The sequence below is a fragment of the Toxorhynchites rutilus genome, chromosome 3 (assembly GCF_029784135.1).
Source record: "Toxorhynchites rutilus septentrionalis strain SRP chromosome 3, ASM2978413v1, whole genome shotgun sequence".
NCBI lineage: Eukaryota > Metazoa > Arthropoda > Insecta > Diptera > Culicidae > Toxorhynchites > Toxorhynchites rutilus.
Window position 1 is genome coordinate 181,061,039 of NC_073746.1, and position 23,008 is coordinate 181,084,046.

The 23,008-nt window shown below is 41.2% G+C and overlaps 1 protein-coding gene across 1 annotated transcript; it reads left to right on the top strand.

The window, feature by feature from the left end:
- The first annotated feature begins 14,782 nt into the window (after positions 1 to 14,782).
- Positions 14,783 to 17,802, top strand: LOC129779179 (dynein axonemal heavy chain 1). Its single transcript, XM_055786474.1, has 3 exons — positions 14,783 to 14,880; positions 14,937 to 15,872; positions 15,934 to 17,802. The coding sequence occupies exons 2-3, from the start codon at positions 15,123 to 15,125 to the stop codon at positions 17,800 to 17,802; spliced, it is 2,619 nt and encodes an 872-aa protein (XP_055642449.1). The 5' UTR covers positions 14,783 to 14,880; positions 14,937 to 15,122.
- Positions 17,803 to 23,008: the final 5,206 nt, after the last annotated feature.

Consider the following 23,008-nt stretch of genomic DNA (forward strand, 5'->3'; position numbering starts at 1 on the left):
TTCAGTCGGAAGCACAGGTCGTTTATAAATAAAACGAAGATAAGCGGTCCGAGAACGCTTCCTTGCGGTACTCCAGATGTGATGGGAAAAATTCGGGAATGCGAGCCATTGATGTTAGCGTATCCCTTCCGACCAGATAAATAACAACGCAGCCACTCAGTTATCCAATACGGTAGACCCAGGTGACTGAACTTTGCTACTGCGAGTTCGTGGGGAACCTTGTCGAACGCTTTCGAAAAATCGAAGTAAATTGCATCTACCTGGTGTCTGAGCTCGATTTGCGTTGACAAAAAACTAGTGAACGTCATGAGATTGGTCGCTGTCGATCGTTAACTGACGAAACCATGTTGATACTCCGATATCATCGGTTGACATGCAGCAAACAGCACATTGTGAACTAGTCCCTCAAATACTTCCGTCACGCAACATAGGATGGAAATGCCTCGATAATTTTCAACGGTATGGCTAGAGCCTGATTTGAAGATCGGACATATTGAAGCGTTTTTCCACTGCTGCGGAAAAGTGCTGTGACGTAGCGATTTATTGAAAATTATCGTTAGTGGTGTCTGCAGAGATGAGGCGCATTCTTTTAGGAACAATGGCGGAAGTCAGTTCCAGAACTTTTGGTCACGTCAAGTGGGGCAATTCCTGAGACTGTCAGGCGAGAAAGCTGGGGAAGTGGTGCCAGTCGGTGGCAGAGATAGCTCCATTGAACCCAGTCGGTGGCAGAGATAGCTCTGTTGAGTTCGGCAAAATTGCAGCGTCGAAAATCAAAGTCGTCGGTTCGAGTTGTGTTCCCAGGAGGTTGCAGAAAGTTTTCGTTCACGTCGATACGAAGAACCAACGACATGGGGCGATATCAATTCTAAGTAGGGCAGATGGAGGCACGATTAGCTCAACCACGCTAGGATCGCGCACGAATACCAGGTCTAGAAGGCGGCCATTCGCATTTGTTGCAGTATTGATTTGAAGGAGACCTGTGGCAACCATAGATTCAACTAGCGTAATTTCTTGTTCGGATGAAGCGTTCGTTGGCAACAAGCTGTTAACGTCATCTTCTTTCTCCCATTTTAAGCGGGGAAGATTGTAGTCTCCCACAACGACAATTGTGTCGGAATCCAAAGCTCGATCACGAAGCTGATGAGGAGTGTAGTGAATATATAGCTGGTTGCGAGTTGGGCCGCGTGTAAATGCCACAAACATACACTGATGACGTTGGAAGACTGACACAGAAAATAGCTTGTTCGAGGTTGTCAGTATCCGCTAGTGCAACTGATTTGCATTTGAGTGACATTTTAACCGCCACTAAAACTCCGCCTCCAGGTTGAAGGTTGCTAGTGGCAGAGCTACGGTCGCATCGAAAAATAGTGTAACATGAAGTGAGTTCCGAGCTGGCGATGTCTGGACGTAGCCATGTTTCCGTCAGAACAACGATGCCATAATCGCAGGAAGAAAGTTTCAGGAACAATTCGTTTGTCTTCGTGCGAATTCCCCTGACGTTTTGGTAATACACCGTTAAGAAGTGAGGAGTCGTCAAGTCGTCAAGTGTGCGACGATTACGAAGTTCGGTAGAGTGAGTTACTTCACGAACGCTGGAACAAGAAGTTTGATCAACCAAAGATATGGATTCGGAATACAATAACTCGCCTGAAGTATCAGTTTGGAAGCCCCCTTCACCAGAGGCAGCCACAGGTCCAGAACGACTTTGGAGGCTGGAATCAGAGAGCACGACTGGGTTGATTGGCTCGGGGGCTTCCTCAATGCGGGAGGTATTGCTTTCTGCGATGATTAAACTTCTATCATGATATCCTCTTGGCGATCCGGTGATAATGATCAATTATTAAAACTAATTAACAAAGATGAAATATCCCATTAAAAAAATACTAACTGTGGATACTTTTTGAATGATCCAATATGATAAAAACAGAATGTTAAATACAGGGTCTTTCAGATTAAACACTCACGCCAAAAAATCGAATATCTCCTCATAAATTTTTTTTTCGCTCCGTCGACGGTAACACAGCATTTCCCACTTTGGGCTGATAATATTCGGCTACTCGTGCAGTCTGATCGGATGGTTTTAAGTGTCAAGATGTACAATTTACAAGAACGTGTATTTTTAGTTAAATCGTATTACTCGAGCAACCGAAGCCTGAACTCTGTCCTCCTATGGTAAGAATTTCAACATTTCTCGTCGTCGATTACTTCCAATGGGGTCACAAAATTTGGAGGAACTTAAAGAAGAAATAACTCGGATTTTCAACAGCATCGAAGTCGTAATGTTAAAGTTGTGAATGAAGAATTTTGTTCACCTTTTAAAACGCGTCATCGAAAAAAGGGGTGATCACATCAAAAATGTCCTAAAATATGCTTTATTTTCGTTTTTAAAAAATGAAAATAGGTTCACTTTTGTAGAAGTTATTAAAATTTGTTGCGTGAGCGTTCAATCTGAAAGACCCAGTATAATTGATGACGAAAAAACAATAGATGGAGCCCACTTAGCCTCTTCGTATTGTTTGGTAAACCATCCTCAATAGTAAAGTACACTTATATTCTCCGGAAACAATGTTGAAAGTATCTCAGTTTCAGTTGCCAGCTAATCAGTACAAACTATTATAATTGGCGGTGAAACTTTTCTGCTCAACCGAATGCTCAACTCTCACTCCTGATACACGCCTGTCTGATGGTTTCGCATGCCATGTGAAACGTGGTTACGCTCCCGCAAGCAATAAATTTCTCCAGCGAAACATGTTAAATTAATTTTCATATTTTCCGCTAAATGCATGAACTGTACGCTCTATGTAACTGGCATTCAAAATAAGCCATAAATTTCGTCGACGTCATGAATATGAAAATTACTTCCGATATGTGTCCTATTTTCGCATCCAACCACCAGTCACGGATCGCTACAATCAACCGCGGCGGCAGTCCATATTTCGGTACATTTTTGTGCACGAAGCATATTTATGTTGAAACGATTTGAGCAAGTTCCCACGAACGAAAATGAAAAATAACTCAGACCGCCCTTTTTACGGAAGGCAGTCTACGGTTTTGATAAACCCCGACTCCTAGTTTGACGGTGTTATCAGCAAATCGGTACTAATTAATGAAAACAAAATGATGTTTTCCATAGAGGAAGTATCGGTATCGGTCCGGTTGAAAACAATTCCCTGCCGACCGTAAACACATTGTAATACTGAAACGTATTCAATTCACGAGCAGCGTTTTTGTTTTTAATTAATTCTATTGATTTTCTCTGACCTCAGGCACCACAAAACCAAACTGACTGTTACAATTCATTTCGACAGTATCACCCGGAGTGGCATGTTTGTGGCGTTTCTCGTTGATGTTTGCGCTCGCCATTTGTATGTGTGCATGAGTCTGTGGGATGCGGTTGCGGTATTGTACTGTTCTATTTGATTTGTTCATTCATGTTGTCATATCTCTCGCTGGCACATAAATTATAATCTATTTTCATTATTCCATTTCCAATAAACTGTTTCAACCAATCGTTTGATGGCAACCTTCTTTTTTGTGACTTTTGATGTTAATCGAGGCCATGAACAGGAATGAGCGAAATGAAGATTTGAATTGTTGGCTGTTCTTTATTTGATACGATATGTAGTATCTTTACAACATCATTTCATCAATACACCGTTCCTTCAATAACTGCAATTCTCATACCTCAAACTTCATTAATTCTTTTGATATCCTGCTAAACCCGATACAACCGCGGAGTTTCTCACCTGCAGAGACGTGCACCGATTAGGAAGCGACCTCGAATATGACGCGCACCCAGTCACAACTGCTCTCGTGGGCAGGTATGGACAAAATCGCATCGGAATTCGTTCAAAAACACTCATCCACAGATAAAACTCACCCTTCTATTCTCCGTTTTTGCCTCACTTTTTTGCGACAGAAAACATTCACCTATCATCTTCGCAAAGTTCATTCTCGATTTGAACGGAAAAATACTGTCTCGATTACGCTCATCTATTCTCAGAGAATTTTGCATTCCCTCATTTGCCTTTCGGAATAATGTTAGATGGTGATAGAATCAAATTGGAAACTGTTGCTTGAGCCAGCGAGTGTCTCTGTAAAATCATTCGTTTTTCACTCAAATAACAATCATTGAGCCTCGATCGCGGCAGTAAAATATAGGTAGATGGTTGAAATCGAGTTGTCTCCTGTACACTATTGCTATGACATTTTTTGTTTCTAGTATGGAACGATCTAAGCCAACGCCAAAGATCATATTAACGCAAGTTATTGGTGAGCGGGAAGGTGGATCTATGTGCACTTGAATGCTGACAAGGAAAAGAGTATAGGAGATGTGTCTAAAACGCACCTGCCGGGCAATTTGATCCGCCTGATTTTCTCGTAAACCAGCAAGAATAGAAATGCAATGGATATAGGCAATAGTGCTAGTCAATGATAGAATCCTACTATGAAAGTTTTACATTTGTAACATGCTTTAAAAAAATAAGAAAAATATGTTTCTTTGGAAGAAATTTTTGATGAAATTTTCTACATCATTTCTATAAGGTTTCTTTTGGCCGTAAAATTCTCATGAGAGAAATAGCTTGTATTTGAGGGATGCCAGATGATTTTTTCAAATATCTCTGCATGGACGAATAAATGTCTTCAAATGTAATCATAATGAACAAAAATGAGCAAACCATCACGATATTTCTAAATCCTTTTCGATAAATCACACAAACCATTTTTTTCACATACTTTAAAATGACTTTAAAATGTATGTTTTCACGAAATTAAATGTATTCAAAACGAAAACATGTCTTCACATCTAGCATCTATATTATGTGCTCAGAGAATGCAGGAAAACAAGAGCGCGGACTGGAGAATTAACGCACGAATAGGAACGGTTTCTTCTCTTCGCTGGTGGGCATGAATGGAATAGATTGATGAAATATCTCATCCATACAAGCTGTTTCTCTGAGCTTTATAGTCTCTGAGAGAAACAACTCATGGGCATATTATACTTCTGCTGGGCCATTTAACACCGTATGATTGGAAATTTAGAGTTTGGGCGCCTTACAAAATAAAATTCGTAGCACTTTTGTTATTCAGTATCTAAAATACAGAAAGATTACAGATGACTGAGGGTTAACTGATCTACGTACTGACGTAGTTGTTATCTTAAATTTTAAGAGCATGGTCAAGATAAATCAATTCTCGCTTAGGGGGTGCGTATTACACACTTCTCCTATACAAGGGAAAATAAAATCATACATACACGCAGATTGAGTCTATTTTGTCTCACTCGTTATTTTGTTTCATGCGATCCTTCCAAAGGAGTATTCATTCATTGAATGTTGTTTTCCACTCTTTGTTTTGTTATGTTCACTATCAGTCCCGAATGAAGATGGTCGGGGAGTGTAAAATGATTCATTGTGCAATCTCATGATTGCTTGCTGCATTCTTTTCGCCATGATTATTCCAAGCAGATACAAGGGTGATTTATAATTCGGTGTGGAGAAATGAGCGAATGAACTTTTCCATACTTGCTCGTGGGTTTTCACTGTGGAGGTGTGCATCGATTACCCATCGATTTCCCGAGTACCCTCCAAATTGACGCTCACTCCGTCACAACGATCCTCGCAGTGATCCACATTCCATTCTTTAATCAGGCGTTGCTAGTAAGCTGGTCCGCCCCCACTTTCGCTATAGCCCAAACCTCGTCACGTCATGTTTTCTTCACAATATTCGCAGCATCAAGGGCAGGGAGTCCCTCACGCCTCGCATTGGTTCTGGAAAAGACAAAAAAGACGTGCTCCACTGTTTCTTCCACGCTTTCGTATTGTGGACAAACGGGCGATCTTGCTTGTCCAAACCGATGTAGGAACTGCTTGAAGCAACCGTGACCAGATAGAATCTGCGTTAGGTAGTGTTACGTCGCGATGCGTAGGGGTGGCCGTGACGTGGTAGTCATTCGAACAATATAAAACGCGGACGTAAACGAATATAAAAACTACATTTATTATGGACAATACAAAAACGTGTGTTCTACATGCGACAAAGAAACACCTAATGATGGCGGTTCCGAATACTGCTATTGATGACGTCAATCGTTGTGATAGTCGAGAGCTGTTACACGAAGAGCCCAGCGAGAAAACAATGGAAAACTTGCACACTGCCCGTGTTTCCAGTGTTCGATTCCAGTTGTCGCAGCATCTCCCCTCGTTAGAATTATCGATAGAGGTTAAGCCGTTCAGGTTGCAGCTGATTCAAAGTTGGAAGACGTCGATGAAGATGATGTGGACTCCTGGCTAGGATTGACAACTGGACTCTTTCGAAATCGTTGGTGTGCCTCTAATGTCCAAGAGAATGCTTACGGGCAAATTTGTGTGTTCGACTGACGGCGGTTTACCGGAACCTTGGATAGAGCTGAATGATGTTCGGCTTCTCATCTGGTTAACGTGGGATCGAGCAAGACGACTCCCATCAGTCCAAACGTTGTACATTACTCGGCCCACTATGCCTGGTACTCAAATCTAGGCGTTTTTAGAGTACAACTTGACGTACACTTGATCACTACAGTTGAAGGATCGCAATTCGGATGGTTCGTTTCGGAAGATGGAGGTAAGGTGATTGTTCTGCAGGAGGACCGTAGTAGTTCGAGGCACGTACGTATGTGACGAACGAACATTAGTTCCGAAGGCAAAAAGCCATTTGGTGCTGACCAGTTCAATTCTGGTTATATTTCGGTTTGTGAGTTGGACTATGGACTATGAAAAGTATGTTTATTCTATTCCTAAGGAATTCCCTGTGTCTATGAACGAAAATCAAATCGCCTAAGGTGGACTGTATAGAAACTGACTGGAACTAAAAGCAAAATTGTTGAAGGTCTGTCTAGAGATGAAAAATACAGTTATTAGGATATATAAAGAATGGAAGACGTAAAAAATAAGGCTTAAAACAATAATCAATGCAGAGAATAGTAAAAATATTACTTTACTGGAGATTTTCTCTGATGTTTTTCCATCACAATAAACTTCTTTAATTTTTTTGACGTAGGACTACGTCTAACCGGAAGATATAGGGGGTGAAATGGAAATCTAGGCACTGAACAAGTAGGAAAAAATGCAAGATTTGGAACGCTTATAACTCGAGCATTTCTCAATAGATCGCAAAGGTTTTTGCATCAATTGATAGGAAATATATCTACGCATCTATCATAACGAATAACATTTAATTTTTCTTGAGATAAATAATTGAATAATTGTGAAATATCAAGCATTGCCAAAATGCACTATGTGCCCATTTTTGATTGGTCCATTTTGTGCTCCTCAAATCGTACCGACCAAAACGGGCAACCAGAGCAGCAGCGAAATAGAATGAAGCACGATTGGAAAGGAAAAAGAAAAAAATGAACGAAACATTGGTCGCAGTCTCACACATGCGTAACTCTCGAGCCAGCCAGTCAGCTTAAAAATCCCCGCTCCGCTGCCGTAACGATCATTCTCATTCAAACCGTACACCACATCGGTTCGCATCACAACCCATCAACAAACCAACCCAAGCAGCCATGTCTGGACATGGTAAAGGAGGAAAAGTGAAGGGAAAGGCAAAATCCCGCTCGAACCGTGTTGATCTGGAGTTCCCCGCAGGAGTTGCTAGGCCAAGCGCGTTAGTACCAGTGCACCAGTCCACCTAGCCGGCGTTATATAGTTTCGGCCGCCGAAGTGATCGAGTTAGCTGGCAAAGCTGCTCGCGACGATAGGAAAACCCGCATTCGGAACAGAACACATTCGGTTCGGTGGACATCAAGACAACAGGCAGTTGCAGCGAGTGGCGAGTGGCAAATGCAATCGCAAAACAGAAAGGTTTAGCCGAACAAGATGGGGATATCGAGTGATAACAAACAATAAACTCTTTAGATTGAAGATAATTTTGTGAACCTGAAAAGGACCCTTTTTAGCCTGCATGTGAATCCAACGAGCGAACAAATCGTAATGAATGTATTTTTTTGCCATCGCTCCCTTTTAACGCTCATTCGTTCGTCTCGTTTGACTCGCCCCTCTGGCTGAGTCTGCCGATTTGTCTCTATCCTGTGAGTGTGTACCGCTAGAGTATAAAACACGCGGACCACAAAAAAATATCTTATTTTCTTTCAAACCGTAAACCCGTGTGGTTGTACGGCATCGGCATCGTGGACGTAACAAAGGAGGACAAGTTAAGGGAAAGGCAAAGTCTCACTCGAACCGTACAGGTCTCCAGTTCCCTGTTGGTCGCATTCACTGATTGCTCCGCAAGGGTAACTAGGCCGAACGGATTGGTGCCGGAGCACCAGTATACCTAACAGCGATTATAGAGTTTCGGCCGTCGGAGTGCTCGAGTTGGCTTGCAAAGCTGCTCACGACAATCAGAAAACCCGCATCAAGAACAGAGCAGCTTCGGTTCGGCGCTCATCAAGGCAACAATTAGTTTCAGTGAGTGGCAAAGTGTTTCTCCGGCACGTCGCATTAAATGTAATTTACTGAACAACATGTCACAAGCTGGATGGGAAGAAATTTTCCAACTGTAAAAGCTGTGGCGAGTGGCAAACGCAATAGCTAAACAGGAAGGTTTAACCGAACAAGATGGGAATATCGAGTTATAACAAAAACACAACACCAAAGGTTCTTTTCAGAACCATCAACATATTCATAAAGAGTAAACAGTAAACTAATCCATTTTTCAGGTAGATAGGTAGGTATTCACGTAGGAGAAGAAAATAAAACAATATATTTAAAATATATATTTAACAAAAGCTGTCCCCTTTGTATAGCCCTACGTCACTCCGGTTATGTCCCCGACATTACCCACCCGTTTTTTTTTTAATTTACAAACATTGTGTCCCTGTTTTATATCCCTCCTATCCGATCTATAAACTTCTACTTAGTCGCGGCAATACTCTTTACAGATACACGGGCCGAAGGTTGTGCAGTCCACTGATCATTCAACAAGAGCTAAAGGTTGTACCGCTCATGACAACTCTACACGAGCTGATGTTTGCGCCGGCTAGTGGCCATTCTATTCTGGATTCCTCGAGTCGAAAAGACGCACCACGCTAGATATGGCCGGCGTTATTGATTAATGGTCAGCTGCATCCCAAAAGGAATTATCCCGTGTCGGGCACACGTACAGAGCATTGGAGACAGAAACATCCCAATTACGAGAACACTTGTAATACTAACCTCGAACAGACCGCGAGTAGTCGGTTACATATTACTAACCCGGCCTCGTCGGGCTAACGCCATATGAGGCTTGATAAAAATATATATTTTGGAAAAAAAAATCTTTTCAATGTTATCTGATGAAAGTCTACTACATCTTTCACTGCAAACTTGTCCTACTTTCGGAAAAAAACTCGCTCACATGATACCAATGTCGCTGGAATACATAATATTTTCAAAAAAAAATGTTAGAGCCGTGGAGAGATAGATTTCCTTTCATTCCACCAAAGCAAAGGGTCGCTTATTCTCAGCAAATGTGGTTTCGCTGAATATTCATCTACAATAGATATTGCAGCAGCTTTTGGATCATGTGAGGATCGGAGATTGCCAACCAATGCATCAAACTCCTCCCATACAGATGACCGCGCTTCATCACCAACGATTTGTGGTAGTTTCGTAGGCGTGTATTCTATGGATGTCATTTTAGCGTCCTTATCAACGACTGGTGTGCGTAGTTGTACCTTCTGTTATCCCCAAAACCTTGCTGCTTGATGCGAGGATCTATACCCAAAGTTAATTTTTAGCACATGTTATGTCATCCCAATTTATTACATCAAATGAGCCGAAAAAATAACAGAAAATGCTCTACTCCCCAATACGTGTATATCATTTGTATAATATACATGCTAGAGTCAGTATTAGTAAATATGAGCAATCGAAATATGAGACATATTGAAATGAAAGCACATGAAAGCTTTTCATATAGTTTGCCAAATACATGGCCCAGACAGAGAAATATATATATTCTCGTTCATGCTTTTCTTTTTCCTCTTAAAGGGTGTGTCACATCAAATTGCATCACGGAAAAAACGCTGTAGAAATTCGCCCAGTAGACCGATCCTTTTGAAAATTTTAGACAGTAAAATAAAAACTATTAAACAACTTTTGGCATTTTCTTTTTATTCATACTTCGAGCCCAAGCCCGTATGCTCGCACCTTACTCTTTACCCCGTCCATAAGGTTCTGTACAAGGTCAGGTTGTAGTTTTTTTTAACAGAAATCCATTTTCTCTTGAAGTCCGCCTCCGATTTGACAACTTTTGGGTTCTTCCGGAGGGCCTGCTTCATAATCGCCCAATATTTCTCTATTGGGCGAAGCTCCGGCGCGTTGGGCGGGTTCATTTCCTTTGGCACGAAGGTGACCCCGTTGGCTTCATACCACTCCAACACGTCCTTTGAATAGTGGCACGAAGCGAGATCCGGCCAGAAAATGGTCGGGCCCTCGTGCTGCTTCAATAGTGGTAGTAAGTGCTTCTGTAGGCACTCCTTAAGGTAAACCTGCCCGTTTACCGTGCCGGTCATCACGAAGGGGGCGCTCCGCTTTCCGCAAGAGCAGATCGCTTGCCACACCATGTACTTTTTGGCAAACTTGGATAGTTTCTGCTTGCCAATCTCCTCCGGAACGCTGAATTTGTCCTCTGCGGAGAAGAACAACAGGCCCGGTAGCTGACGAAAGTCCACTTTGACGTAGGTTTCGTTGTCCATTACCAGGCAATGCGGCTTCGTCAGCATTTCGGTGTACAGCTTCCGGGCTCGTGTCTTCCCTACCATGTTTTGCCTTTCGTCGCGGTTAGGAGCCTTCTGAACCTTGTATGTACGCAGGCCCTCCCGCTGCTTGGTCCGCTGGACGAATGAACTTCAGCTTATTGGCGACATCCCGGACCGAACTTCTCGGATCACGTCTAAACTGCTTAACTACGCGCTTGTGATCTTTTTCACTGACGGAGCATCCATTTTTGCCGTTCTTCACCTTCCGGTCGATGGTTAGGTTCTCGAAGTATCGTTTTAGTACTCTGCTGACCGTGGATTGGACGATTCCCAGCATCTTACCGATGTCCCGATGTGGCAACTCCGGATTCTCGAAATGAGTGCACAGGATTAATTCACGACGCTCTTTTTCGTTCGACGACATTTTTCCAAATTTACGAAAAATTGACAGTGAAGCATGACCAACGTTATCTATACACTCTTATCTGATTATAAGCGAAAGCTGAAGATATAATTCCTAAAAATTAAATTTTTACAGCGTTTTTTCCGTGATGCAATTTGATGTGACACACCCTTTAGAAAACACTTTCTAACTCCATTTTATAATGAGGTTATCACGCTTTTATATAATAGCACTAGTAGCTAGTAGCATTCCAGCCGGTCTTGGTTCGAGCTCCATTGACGTCGTATGGACTTTTTTTTGTACAATCCCAAATGAAATGAAAAAAGAAAAAAAAGAAAGAGATGTCTGCTCCCATACATACAAACATTTTTTAAGATTTTAAAATAGTTCATTATTTGCGCATTTTACCCTCCAGCGAAAAAGTATTATTTCTGACGATGATGATATGTTTTCTGCCAACGCTAGTTTGGGTGTAGCAATATTGATTAGGTTACTAATTCTTCTGACTCAAGATTTGTAAATCGCGTTACTAGCTCCGAAATCAATTCATTACAGAGCATTTTTATAATCACTAGAACTGAATTCTCTTGATCCATATAATGTTGATCATGTCGAATCATCAGTCAGGAGAGCATAGCAGTTTTCGATAACGACAAAGTTTTCTCTCCGTTTTATATCCCAAACATTTTTAAAATGTTTCGAATGGAATGTTTTCATGCTAAACTGTAGTCAAATCATTTCATCCGATACTCATATGTGGGAGTTGCATTAAAAAAGTAATTAGCCATCTTGGAGTTGGATTTATCATAAATAACTGTGCTCTACTAGGAAAGCCCTTTCATCTGATACTTATATGATGGGGTTTCCAGAAGAAATGTAGTCTGTCATTTTTTAACGGCCGCCATCTTGGATTTCATTTTTACATAAATAACTGTTTCTTACTAGTCAAGTCTCAAGTCAAGGGTTTATAGGAAATATGTAACCCTCCAAAATTTACAAACATACAAACAGCTGAATAAAACCGCTTAAAAAGAAGCATGGGAATTATATATTTCTCCCACACTGCCGCAGGCCACGGTTCGTCAGAATGAGTTTACGATCCACGGTTCTTTACCAATAAGCAGGCTCTAAAAAAAAAACACATATCTGTTATGAACCGTAGTTCTTTTTTGAGCCGCGGCTCATTTTGAAAGAATCGTTGATCGTACACTCTTTCTGACGAACTGGCTCAAATGAGCGGCTCGTGAGCGCTCGCCAATCTCTAAAAAAATATAATAAATTTGATATTGTCATTATTTAACTGACATTCGTGATGAGTTCAGACCTTGCTTGAATGAAATTGTTCGTCTCACGAGCGATAAACTTCTACGCTTCGTATATTACAAACCTGCTCGCTAAAGCTCGGTCGGACATTGCTAAAAGATCGTATCCTATGTTCCAAACTAACCGGGCAATCAGGCGAACACAGGTTTGCGTGCGAGACATCGCCGCTTCCGCTTCCAGGAGATCCTGGCATCACTGTTGTGTTATTGAGTCGTGTTTCTCTGCTGTCTATTTATAATCGTTTCCACCGTAATTCATCATCTACAACCACTCAAAGCATCCGCCTATCCCCAACAACTCGAATAAACTGCCCAATGAGAATTCGTGTTATTCCAGTCAGGTAGGATAAGCGAAAAATATATTTTTCCGAGCTGGCTAGAGTGTGGTCGAAATAAGCTGCCCGTCGCCATTGCCTCATATCAAAAGCCTCCCACCACGGCTCAATTTTGTTTGAAGTGCTCGAAAATGGATAGTACCACATGCGCCAAAGTATCTGGTATTATGAATTTGTTCTGGATGTGCAATGCCTGCAGTAAAATGATGGTTAATGCACGTTTCAAGAACGCCATGGTGTCAACAAATGCCGCAATGAATCAGAATTTTGAGGAATTGAAAAATGAGATTTGGATGAAATAAGGCAGAAAATCCGCACAAATTTCAAAGAGCTCATCCTGGCGGTACCGACAACACCGGTTCCTAATCCAAACATCTCCTTTTTTGTATCCTCTAAGAGGAAACTTGAGAACGATGAAAACATGAGCCGTCTGCCAAACGATCAGCAACTACGTCGTGGTACAGATTGTTCAGGACAGTTTGTGTCTACCAATACTACAAGGGATGCCAACATGTTTTGGCTGTATCTGTCGAACATATCCGAAATATCTGAAACTCCTGATGACTGCGTAACCGCACTAGTACGACAAGGACTTGGATCCAGTGATTTGAAAGTAGTGAAGAGGCAAGGATGTGCGGTATTTGAATTGAGGGGCTTAGAATGAAAGGGGTGTATGTGATTTGATCGATTTCTGTACATCGACTCTCTCTTTTGGTTATAGCTTAGCTGCAAATACATTCCCAGCTGTATTTGACAATGTGGAAGATAGGTCAGAACCTCACCTATCAGATTCTATAGCAAACTTAAGTTGGAACGTTTTTGCAATTTGCTAATATATATATATATATATATATATATATATATATATATATATATATATATATATATATATATAATCGGCACTCTGGGACTCTGTTTTTTTCGGCATGCGAAACGAAAAGTATGGACACCCTAGTCAATAAAAATAATTATCTCGATTTTTCATTCCGAACTTGCTACGAAATGTTGATTTACACAATAATATACTCTATGCAAAATATTAGCTCATTCGGGCTTCATTTACTTCATTATTCGGGCTTCATTCATTTTCAATCATACTGGTGTCGCAGACTTTAAAATTTGAGTTTTTTGAAAATCGAAAAATCAGCGGAAATCGGGGATTTAAGAAAAAAAAGTTTGATGCCAAAAGTCTTAAAATTTCATGACAGCCCCAGAGTGTCGATTTTTGAAAAAAAAAAAATTTTCGTGATGACGTTTCATGCAATTTCAAGACATTTTCCTTTACTTGCCCCTTGGGTGATTTTTGGATTTTCAAAAAAACTCAAACTTTGATCGCTTTACGCCACTCTCCCTCCGTACTCCGTACGGTTCTTCTTCGTCTTCAGATAGGTTAAGCCTGAGTTCTCACAATAAACGGTGAAGTGTGTACGTGTACATCTGATCACGAACGCCACAGCGTTGTATACACTTCATTTCGTTTTCACTGTGAAGTGGCATTCATGATCAGGCCCAACCTCTAAGCTTTGAAATTGAGAGAATGGAAGCTCTGGTGAGAAGCAACATGAAGCTATCTCACTATCTCCAATCTCCTGAGTGACCACTCCTTCTTTTGCGATATAACTCGCATCGCATGCCATCGAGAACGGTTCGCTCCGGGGTCACAAAAACAGATCCGAGATGAGCTTTGCCTTGAGGATCTCGAAGGCTTCCTCGCATTGCTCCATCCATCTGACGTTGTTTTTGGCGTTTGTGAGTTCTGTGAGCTGAACAGCTGTCAGTTGCTACGATTTGTACACGGCTTGACAATGAACAAATGAAACTGGGTTCCCCCAAGCTGTTGTGGTGTGTTCTCAATTATCCTAAGGGGACGAGGTTTGACTTTGGTCTATTGGCAGTTTCTGTGTTACTTGCTAAACTCAGCAGGCATACTTTTTGAAACGATTGTACTGCACTTAGTGAAAAATGTCATACCCGTCGCTAAATTGGCGTACTTCATTGCAGAGCAACGTTGCAGATCGAAAAAGTATCATCGAATCGATTTCATCGTATCGGAGATCTCTCAGGTTATCAGCGATCTCAAGGAGCGTCACTAAGGTTAGACTTTCAGATAGTTCCGTTCAAATGGTATCAGAATGTTTCGTCCTTTAAAGAAATGCAATGTCCCAATCATATTAACACTGAGCACATACATTTTGGAACCTGACCACTTGGAAGCAACGCTTGCACAAAATGACATCAATTGGGAACATTTCATCGCACCGCAAACCGAGGCGCAGTTGTTGTCTAAGGCGACTTTACTACCACTGGAATGGTTCGATGATTTCGAGTACGATCCCATGTCCGCCGAGAGGTGGCTTGCGATCGAGAATCTGCAAGGGATCGCCCTGATTCAGGACGCCGGTTCGGGTGAATGGTTGTGGAAAACGGTTGTCGTCATTGACTATGACAGCGAGCGGTTCCTTTGGACAGTTGCGGACAATGGAGATTTTTGGGCGTTGCCACGAATAAGACTGTATATGGTGTACGAAGATCCAGCCTGTTATCGCGCCCGAGTTTCGTCGGCTCTCAGCAGACGGAAGGATGCTGAGATATATTTGCGGAATTCTTTTTTTTCTCGCATCTTAAATGTTGGAGAGTACTATGAGATGCCCAGAGATATGCGAAAGCGCATCGATGAATGGTCGAACGGAGATGCGCGGAGAATCTTTGAAAATATATACCACATGTTTCACACGAGGTCATCACTGAATCTGTACCTGAAGGAGAATCAGCAATTGAATATGGACGTTTACAGCGTGAGACATGAAAAAGCGTCCGTTTTGCGTGACAATTGTTTTCGGCGAGAACATTGTTTCAAAGAATCATTTGCAGTGTTGAAGCGCATCACTTTGCTTTGTCATCCAGCTGTAGTTTATGCGATGGAAATGGTTCACCAGGAATGCGAGATGCTAAGAAAGCTATCGCTATTTTCATTACATGACAGCAACACCATAGTTTTGACTGAGTTCACCGCTGCAAATGAGATACAACTTAAGAAGACGATACGTTATCTGCGGAATAATTGGATCGAGAGAACTACAATGCATGTAAGTATTTTACAAACTTGGTCCACCATATGGCCAACTGATAATTTTTGCTGCCTTTCAGGTTTATAGGAATCTGTTCGAAGCAGGTCGGGGTTGGTTTGACATCACCGTCAACGATTGGACCATTTACAAGTTTATGAAACTTTATCGATTCATGGAGCAAGTCAAGCACAGGATGCAAACTTCGCTGCGAGATTTGGTGTTCTTGTCGACCCATAATTATTTCCACAGATTGTGTGACTCTTGCGAACCATGTCTCCTGATTGAGGAGGATAGCTACTCTTGGGAGGAGAACTTAATCGATTCGCCCTTCGATTCGGGCAAGCAAACTGTTTTCTATCTGCTGCTGGAAATGGGAGACGACGCTCCATTCTATTCAATTGATCCCGATGAATTTGGACCCTGTCTCGAAACACTGTTCAACGAAGCAATCGTACAAACGCACGATGTTCATTTGATAGATCCTTCACTGTTTGGTTCACTCATTTTCGCTCCCAATTTGTTTCTGTCGTCCGTTGGTTTGATCGATCCAATTATCGAAGATCGAAGGAGTAATCTTATTCTATCCTATCGGAAGAGCATTCTTCCACTGAAAGCTTACGCCGCCCGTTACGCCGAGTTCAAACAGTTATACTTCACGAACATTGGAGAATACGTCGAAGAAGTTAGGCTCTCCAAAACTACATCCCAGGTAAAGGAAGAAATTTCGTTTCAAATACGAATGCGGGAAAGTCTGGAACGAACACTCCCGCTGAGCATTGTCATTGGTCCATTTTGGGTCAATGTTAAACCGCTTCGCGAGGTACTAATCCAGAAGAGAGTGGATCTCATGTTTGCTCTACTTAAAATGTTGACGGCGCGTCTTGCTGATAAAACTTCGGATATTTTGTCCGATTATAACGAAATCATGGAGAAGATGTGCCAAAAACCAGTTTCGATCGAACACATTTATGAAATTCGTGAATTTATGACAACCATACCTGAACTGTTGCAACGGTTGGAAGACCGCATGAAGACGGTTGTGTACGAATACGAAATTTTAGACTTCTTCCGATATGCGCTTCCTGATGCGGATTTTTATCAGAAGTGGAACGCACTTTCATTCCCGCTGTCGATTACGAAGCAGATCGGTTCGGTTCAGGAGTTTCACGAGGCTGAAGTTGATAAATTCCGGAAGCAACAAGTCGGAGATGAGGCAGCTTTCGCGGGTAGCATTGAAGATATCAATGTTCACATCTCGAAGTACACAACTATGTACGACGTAACTAAAGTGACGGAAGTGTCGATCGAGGTGAAGAAACTCTGGAAGACTATAAACGAGTTGATACAGCATGGTCACACTCTCAATATACGCCAAGAGTTGTTCGAAATGCCACCGATCGACATGTCAAATCTGTTTGAACTGCAGGAAGGATTTGTGTCCTACAAAAACATGTGGACCTACGCTGCGGAGTATATCAATGTGGAGGAAAGTTGGCGGGAAAATCCATTATCCAGTTTAGAAGTGGATGGTGTCAACAGAACAATTGAGCATTACAAAGCTAGTTTGGAGAAATTGATGGAACCATTCGAGGATCAGCCTCAGATTCAGGAAGTGATTTCGACTTTTATTTCACGAATAGAATCCTTCGAACCGAATGTAGCCATTATAGAACTTTTACAGCATCCAATCCTTGAACCGATGCATTGGGTTCAGTTTGCAAAGGCAGCGAAAATTAAGACTAAACTTTCACTCGCAATCAATTTGGGTCTGTTTTTGGAACATAACATTGAATATAATTTGGACACTCTTCAAAGAATCATAACAGAAGCCGAAGAACACAAGCAAGAGTTAGAAAGGATCAGATTGGAGGAGGAAGAAATCCAACGGAAAGAAGAGGAATACCGGAGAAGTCGTGAACTTCGACGGCTGCAACGAACTGAGATTTGAATGTTATATGTTATGTTGAAATGAAATATATATTGTTCTCGCACATAATTAAGTTGTCATCGCTCAAGTGCGTTTCCGATAGTAAGTTTGGGGATATATCCGACTTCATGTACATCTAACAGAAACCTAATTTTTCTGATTCATAATTGAATCGTTATTCTATCATAGCTCTCGTCAAACTCGCCTCGTTTATTCGGTGAAAACTTTGGTCCAAATCGTTTACAAAGCGAAACAACTTGGTCTGCTCGAGAGCGGATGCGAAGTTTGCTTCCCGCGGTGTCTTCCTGTCGGTATCCATTTCCCATTGAATCGTCGATTTTCGACGGCCGTATATCCGTTCAGATATTTGCTCTCGTTCCCCGACGCCAGCGACGGAAGCGACGCCTTTACGGCAACTTTGGATACCCAGAACTCCTAAATATTTGTTCGGCAGGAAAGGGGCAGAAGTAGGAGTAGGAATATGTGCGGTTTATCAGTGACAACGCTGTGAGCGGGCGAATAGAGCGGGAAACCCATAAATGATATGAGAAAAGTTGATAAAACGAATTTTCCAACTCGAATCGGAAATCTTTTCGTTTGTTCGAGTGATACGGGATGGTTGGGTTGTTTCAACTAGGTATGAGTGGCGTGAATTCTATCTGATTCGGGTTGAGCAAGAATCGTCAATCTTTTTATCTAGCAAAAGTTCATTAGTCTAGTTTTGTAATAGAAGAACAAAAACCTTCAGAGCAGCCAATATGCAGTTTTTACTATGACACAATAGTAGGGGAAGGGTGGTAAAGACGGACACCCTAAGTTAATTTTACAAAAAACATATAGCTATCTCACCACAAATTTATGGTCTCTTTTTATAATAAAATTTGTCTTTGAGGCAGAAATTTTGAAAAATGAATGTGTCCGGCATCTTTGAAAAAATTAGATTGAGTCGGAAAAGATGGACACTTAGAGGGAAAGATGGACACTAACTGAAAATCCAAGTTTAGGGACTCGATAAGTTTTGGAGGTCTTCAAATATGCCTTAAACATAATCTTAAAAAAGCTAGACTAGACCTAGAAGGGCTTGTAATTTTTCTCATTTGTTCATGCCTAAAATAGCTTCCGGCATACGGAATGACAAATTCGGATCACGTTTTAAAAACCGCTCTGCTGATTCGTCCACGATATGTGGTTTCACTTGCAAATGTAGTTAGTGGGCATCTGTCAATAAAAGAAGAAGGAGATAACCAAATTGTTTTAAAAATAAAATGTTTGTTCTTTGTCGGTGGAGTATCCGTCTTACCCGACTTGATTAGTATTTTATTTTCGTCAATATTTTTGGAGTAAAAATGAGAAAACTTCACCGCTGATTCGATAAACAGGAAGAGAAGTGATAGTTAAACATTCACGTAACAAAAAACCTGTTTTTCTGCAGACGAAAACTTACATCGAGCTGCTTTTTGTAGATTACTTTTTTGTTTTTATTTACAATTTTAACAGAAAGCCAGCTAGGTGTACACAGTAAGTGTCACATCTCTGCGGAATGTGTCGAACTTCATTCTAACAACTTGGCGTCGCGAACTGTCATGAGCACAAGGATAGAAACAAACAGTGGTAAATAAGATCATTTTGTGAATCGAAGTGATAGGCTGGAAAAGTGAGTCTCGACCGAACACTCGTCGGGTGCGGATGAGTTTTTCTTTGCTCCGCGTCTGATTTTTTTTTCTTCTTTGTTTAGCGCGTTTCAACCTGTTTCGGCTCTATTCGCTGCTAGGAATAGTTTGTTGGTGGAAGTTATCGTGAAAATGGTTTCTGGTTTCGTTGTGTTAATGGTGTTGTAATGAAAAAAAAAGTTCAAATTCAGTTAATCAGTTTTTTGGTTATTTTACTGGATTATGGCGTTGTTTTTTTTTCAACTCTCTCGTGTACTGTGGTTATGTGTGTATGCGTGGTAGCTTGCTTTTTAGAGCATGTTTTTTACAGCAGTGATATTAAGAGTGTGGCATTACGAGTGCGCGATCGTGGAGGATGACCAGCAAACATGTGATTGTATTGGTGTGGTTGCCTTGCTTCCCAGAACGGATTCGTTTGCTTCGGAAGACTAAGGTAGTTTGATTCTTTTCGTCGGTTGACGTACAGTCGAGTTTTTGTGAGAGGACTGGATCGGAGAGCATATTTTGATTGTGCGATAGCTGACGGATGGAGGCAGGCTGTTTTGTTTGTTCGAGGCAGACGATTTTGGTCACGGCAAGGCGGAGCGGACGGTGTATTAATAACGCAATGATTATAGAATGTGTAATGTAGAAAATGCAATGTCGAAAATGTGTATTGTGTGTATTGATGTGAATTTATGTAACCAGTTTATTTATGTTTTAGGGATTTTTTAACGGCTGACAATATACGAGTACGTTATTAAACCGGAAAATAGCGATTGTTTTGAATTTGTTCAAAATGAATAACACAGTTTCCGAAATAGCTAGGAGTGTTGGTAGGCCAAGAACAACGGTACAGGATATTATCAATCGTTATAAGAACAGCGATAACTTCGACAAAAAACCTAGGACGGGAAGTCCTTGCAAATTAACGGATAGAGAAAAGCGAAAAATAATACAAATTATTGAGAAAGAACTGAAAACATCTTCATCAAAAGTGCGAGGAGAGCTGCTGGAGTTCAGTGGGCAAGATGTTCTTTCCAGAACGGTGCGCAGAGTGTTGAATAATGCCCAATATAAAGCCCGTGTTTGTCGTAAGAAGCCTCTTATTAGCCAGGTTAATCAGGCTAAAAGGTTGAACTTTGCGAAAGATTACCAAAATCACCCGATTAGTTTCTGGAACAATGTGTTGTTTTCCGATGAGGGCAAATTCAATGTTTACAAATCAGATGGAAGGTATGGCGAAAACCGAATACTTTTGTCCAGCTGAATTTGAAGATAAAGTTATGATTTTTGTAAAATAAGCTAATTGTTTTCATTGTTTTGATTTCCCAATAAAGTAAATTTATAATAAGACTATATTGTTTCACTTGAATAACCTTCGGAAGTGGATTGGAATAATATCGCTTAGAAAAAAAAAATTCGTGGTTGATTCATGCATATGCCGAATATTTATGTCCATCAGTGTATGTTCATATCACCTTGATCAAAAAGTTGCCGGAATTTATTTAGGAAATGAAAAATACAAGATTATACATCAATATCGATATTGTCCCCTTCAAAGTAGGCACTCTCCATCGACTGCAACGCACTTAGGCCTACTATACATTGGGTAACCGCAGAACCGAAGTATCCGGCACCATTGGAAGATCTGTCTGCGTAGACACTGTCCGGAGAGCAGCATACAGGAACAGTCCGAGAGGTCTTGTTGGCCGTGAAAAGTATTTCATCTCAAAGGTAAATATGAAAAAACGACTACAGTTAGCTTAGGCATAGGTATTCGTTAATTTGTGAGGAGTTCGAATTGAGCGTTTGTGTTGACTAGACGTGCGGTTTGTTTTCGTTTCGAGTATTCGTGTTTTTCTGTTGTTTCGGTGATAAAAATCATATCCATTCCATGAGAAAGTGTGCATTATGGACCGAGAAACCTCAATGCGAAGGATATTATTCTGATAAAGCTAATTGTAATGTCCGGTGATAGTTTCTTCAGTGACATTTTGGTACAGTTCGTTCGGTTGATTTCAATATTCCCGCATTCGTTAACCGCTTTCGTGTGGGGATGTGTTTTCATCGTTGTGTGTGTAGGGGGGGAAAGAAATAAAGCCTAGCACACTTCATCAGTGTTATGAGAAAAAGCATATCAGATTGATTGTTTTCATGAGCATAGTTGCTCAGTATGATGAGTTCACCATTATTGAAATATGTTAATGTGCAAAATGTGTGTGAGTGCCAATAGCGCATCGTGTGATTTAAGTTGTGTTACTATCACTACAGCAGTATGTGCTGCTAATCGAGTGTGTAGGTTACTGTCTTTCGTATCTCGAGCGTGAGTGCCACGACGGTGTGCGTGCATATTTGCGTTGCGCGAAACTGGTGTATATTAGTAGTAACCAAAGTGGTGTAGAATTCACCATAGGTGTGCTAGATTTTTTGTATCGAACAACAATTTTGCGAATTGAATTATTGTAGCGCCCTTATTTAATTTATAAGTCCCGCTTATGTCGAAACGGCCCCACTTTAGTTTTGTTTATTCGTAAAATTTCCAGGGGCAAGTTCAACATAGCGGTTTTGATTGTACAACAGGGGTCGCGCAGAGTCAGCACCACGGAAACGTGTGCGAACGATTCTAGCGCGACCGGAAAATTTTTATGTTAGTAAATAAGAAATTGTGATTGTTCAACATAGCGGTTTGGTTATACAACAGGGGTTCGCGCAGAGTCAGCACCACGGAAACGTGTGCGTACGATTCTAGCGCGACCCGAAAAATTAAGTTAGTAAATAAGAAATTGTAATTGTAAACATAAGATGAAATAAAAAGTACTGAGCCAGTCGGGCCAGGGTAGTATGCTCAGTATGCTGGATAATATTATACCGCTTTTGTCTTTTCAATGACAGGTGACGAAACCAGTGCTACATTATTTTCATTGGATAAATTAGACAAGAAGTTCCTGCTACGAAGAAACCGTGCGTGCCCGTTAATTCTTTAATTTATTTCTTTTTTTTTTTAATTCTATAAAGAGTACGCACGATGATTAACAGAATATATCGCCGAATTAATTGGTTTTAGAGGAGTTCTCTCGGTTACCTTCTGAAGATTCCCACAGTTAACACACCTTCATCACGTTTGGATTTATATAAAAATACGTGCTATAAATAATAGAATATTCAGATGTCGCAATAAATTTTACAGGTTTTCCTTTTCAAGATACCTAAAGATAATCTACGCAGTAGTGACACATGAGATATTCGGATTTTCGTTTCGTCGAGTGTTCAATAATTCGTGTTTAGGAAATCACATCACTTACCTCAGTTTTTTACCCTCCCTACTAACAATTGTCCCTCCCATGATAAACGCTAGGGAACCACGCTATAGAGGCGACCCTTCTGGCCTGCGGGCGGCGAATATCATACTAACATTCCTTCCCTTCCCCTGGTGACTGTAAGAACGTGGCCGGCGTCGTTATTGACCATTTAAAGCTTGATTCACCGAAAATTGCACAACGAGAATGATTTGCTAGTCCCAAGCGTCATTCTGTGTGTTCTTTGTGCAATTTGGTTGGTTCAGGTCAATCACGGAG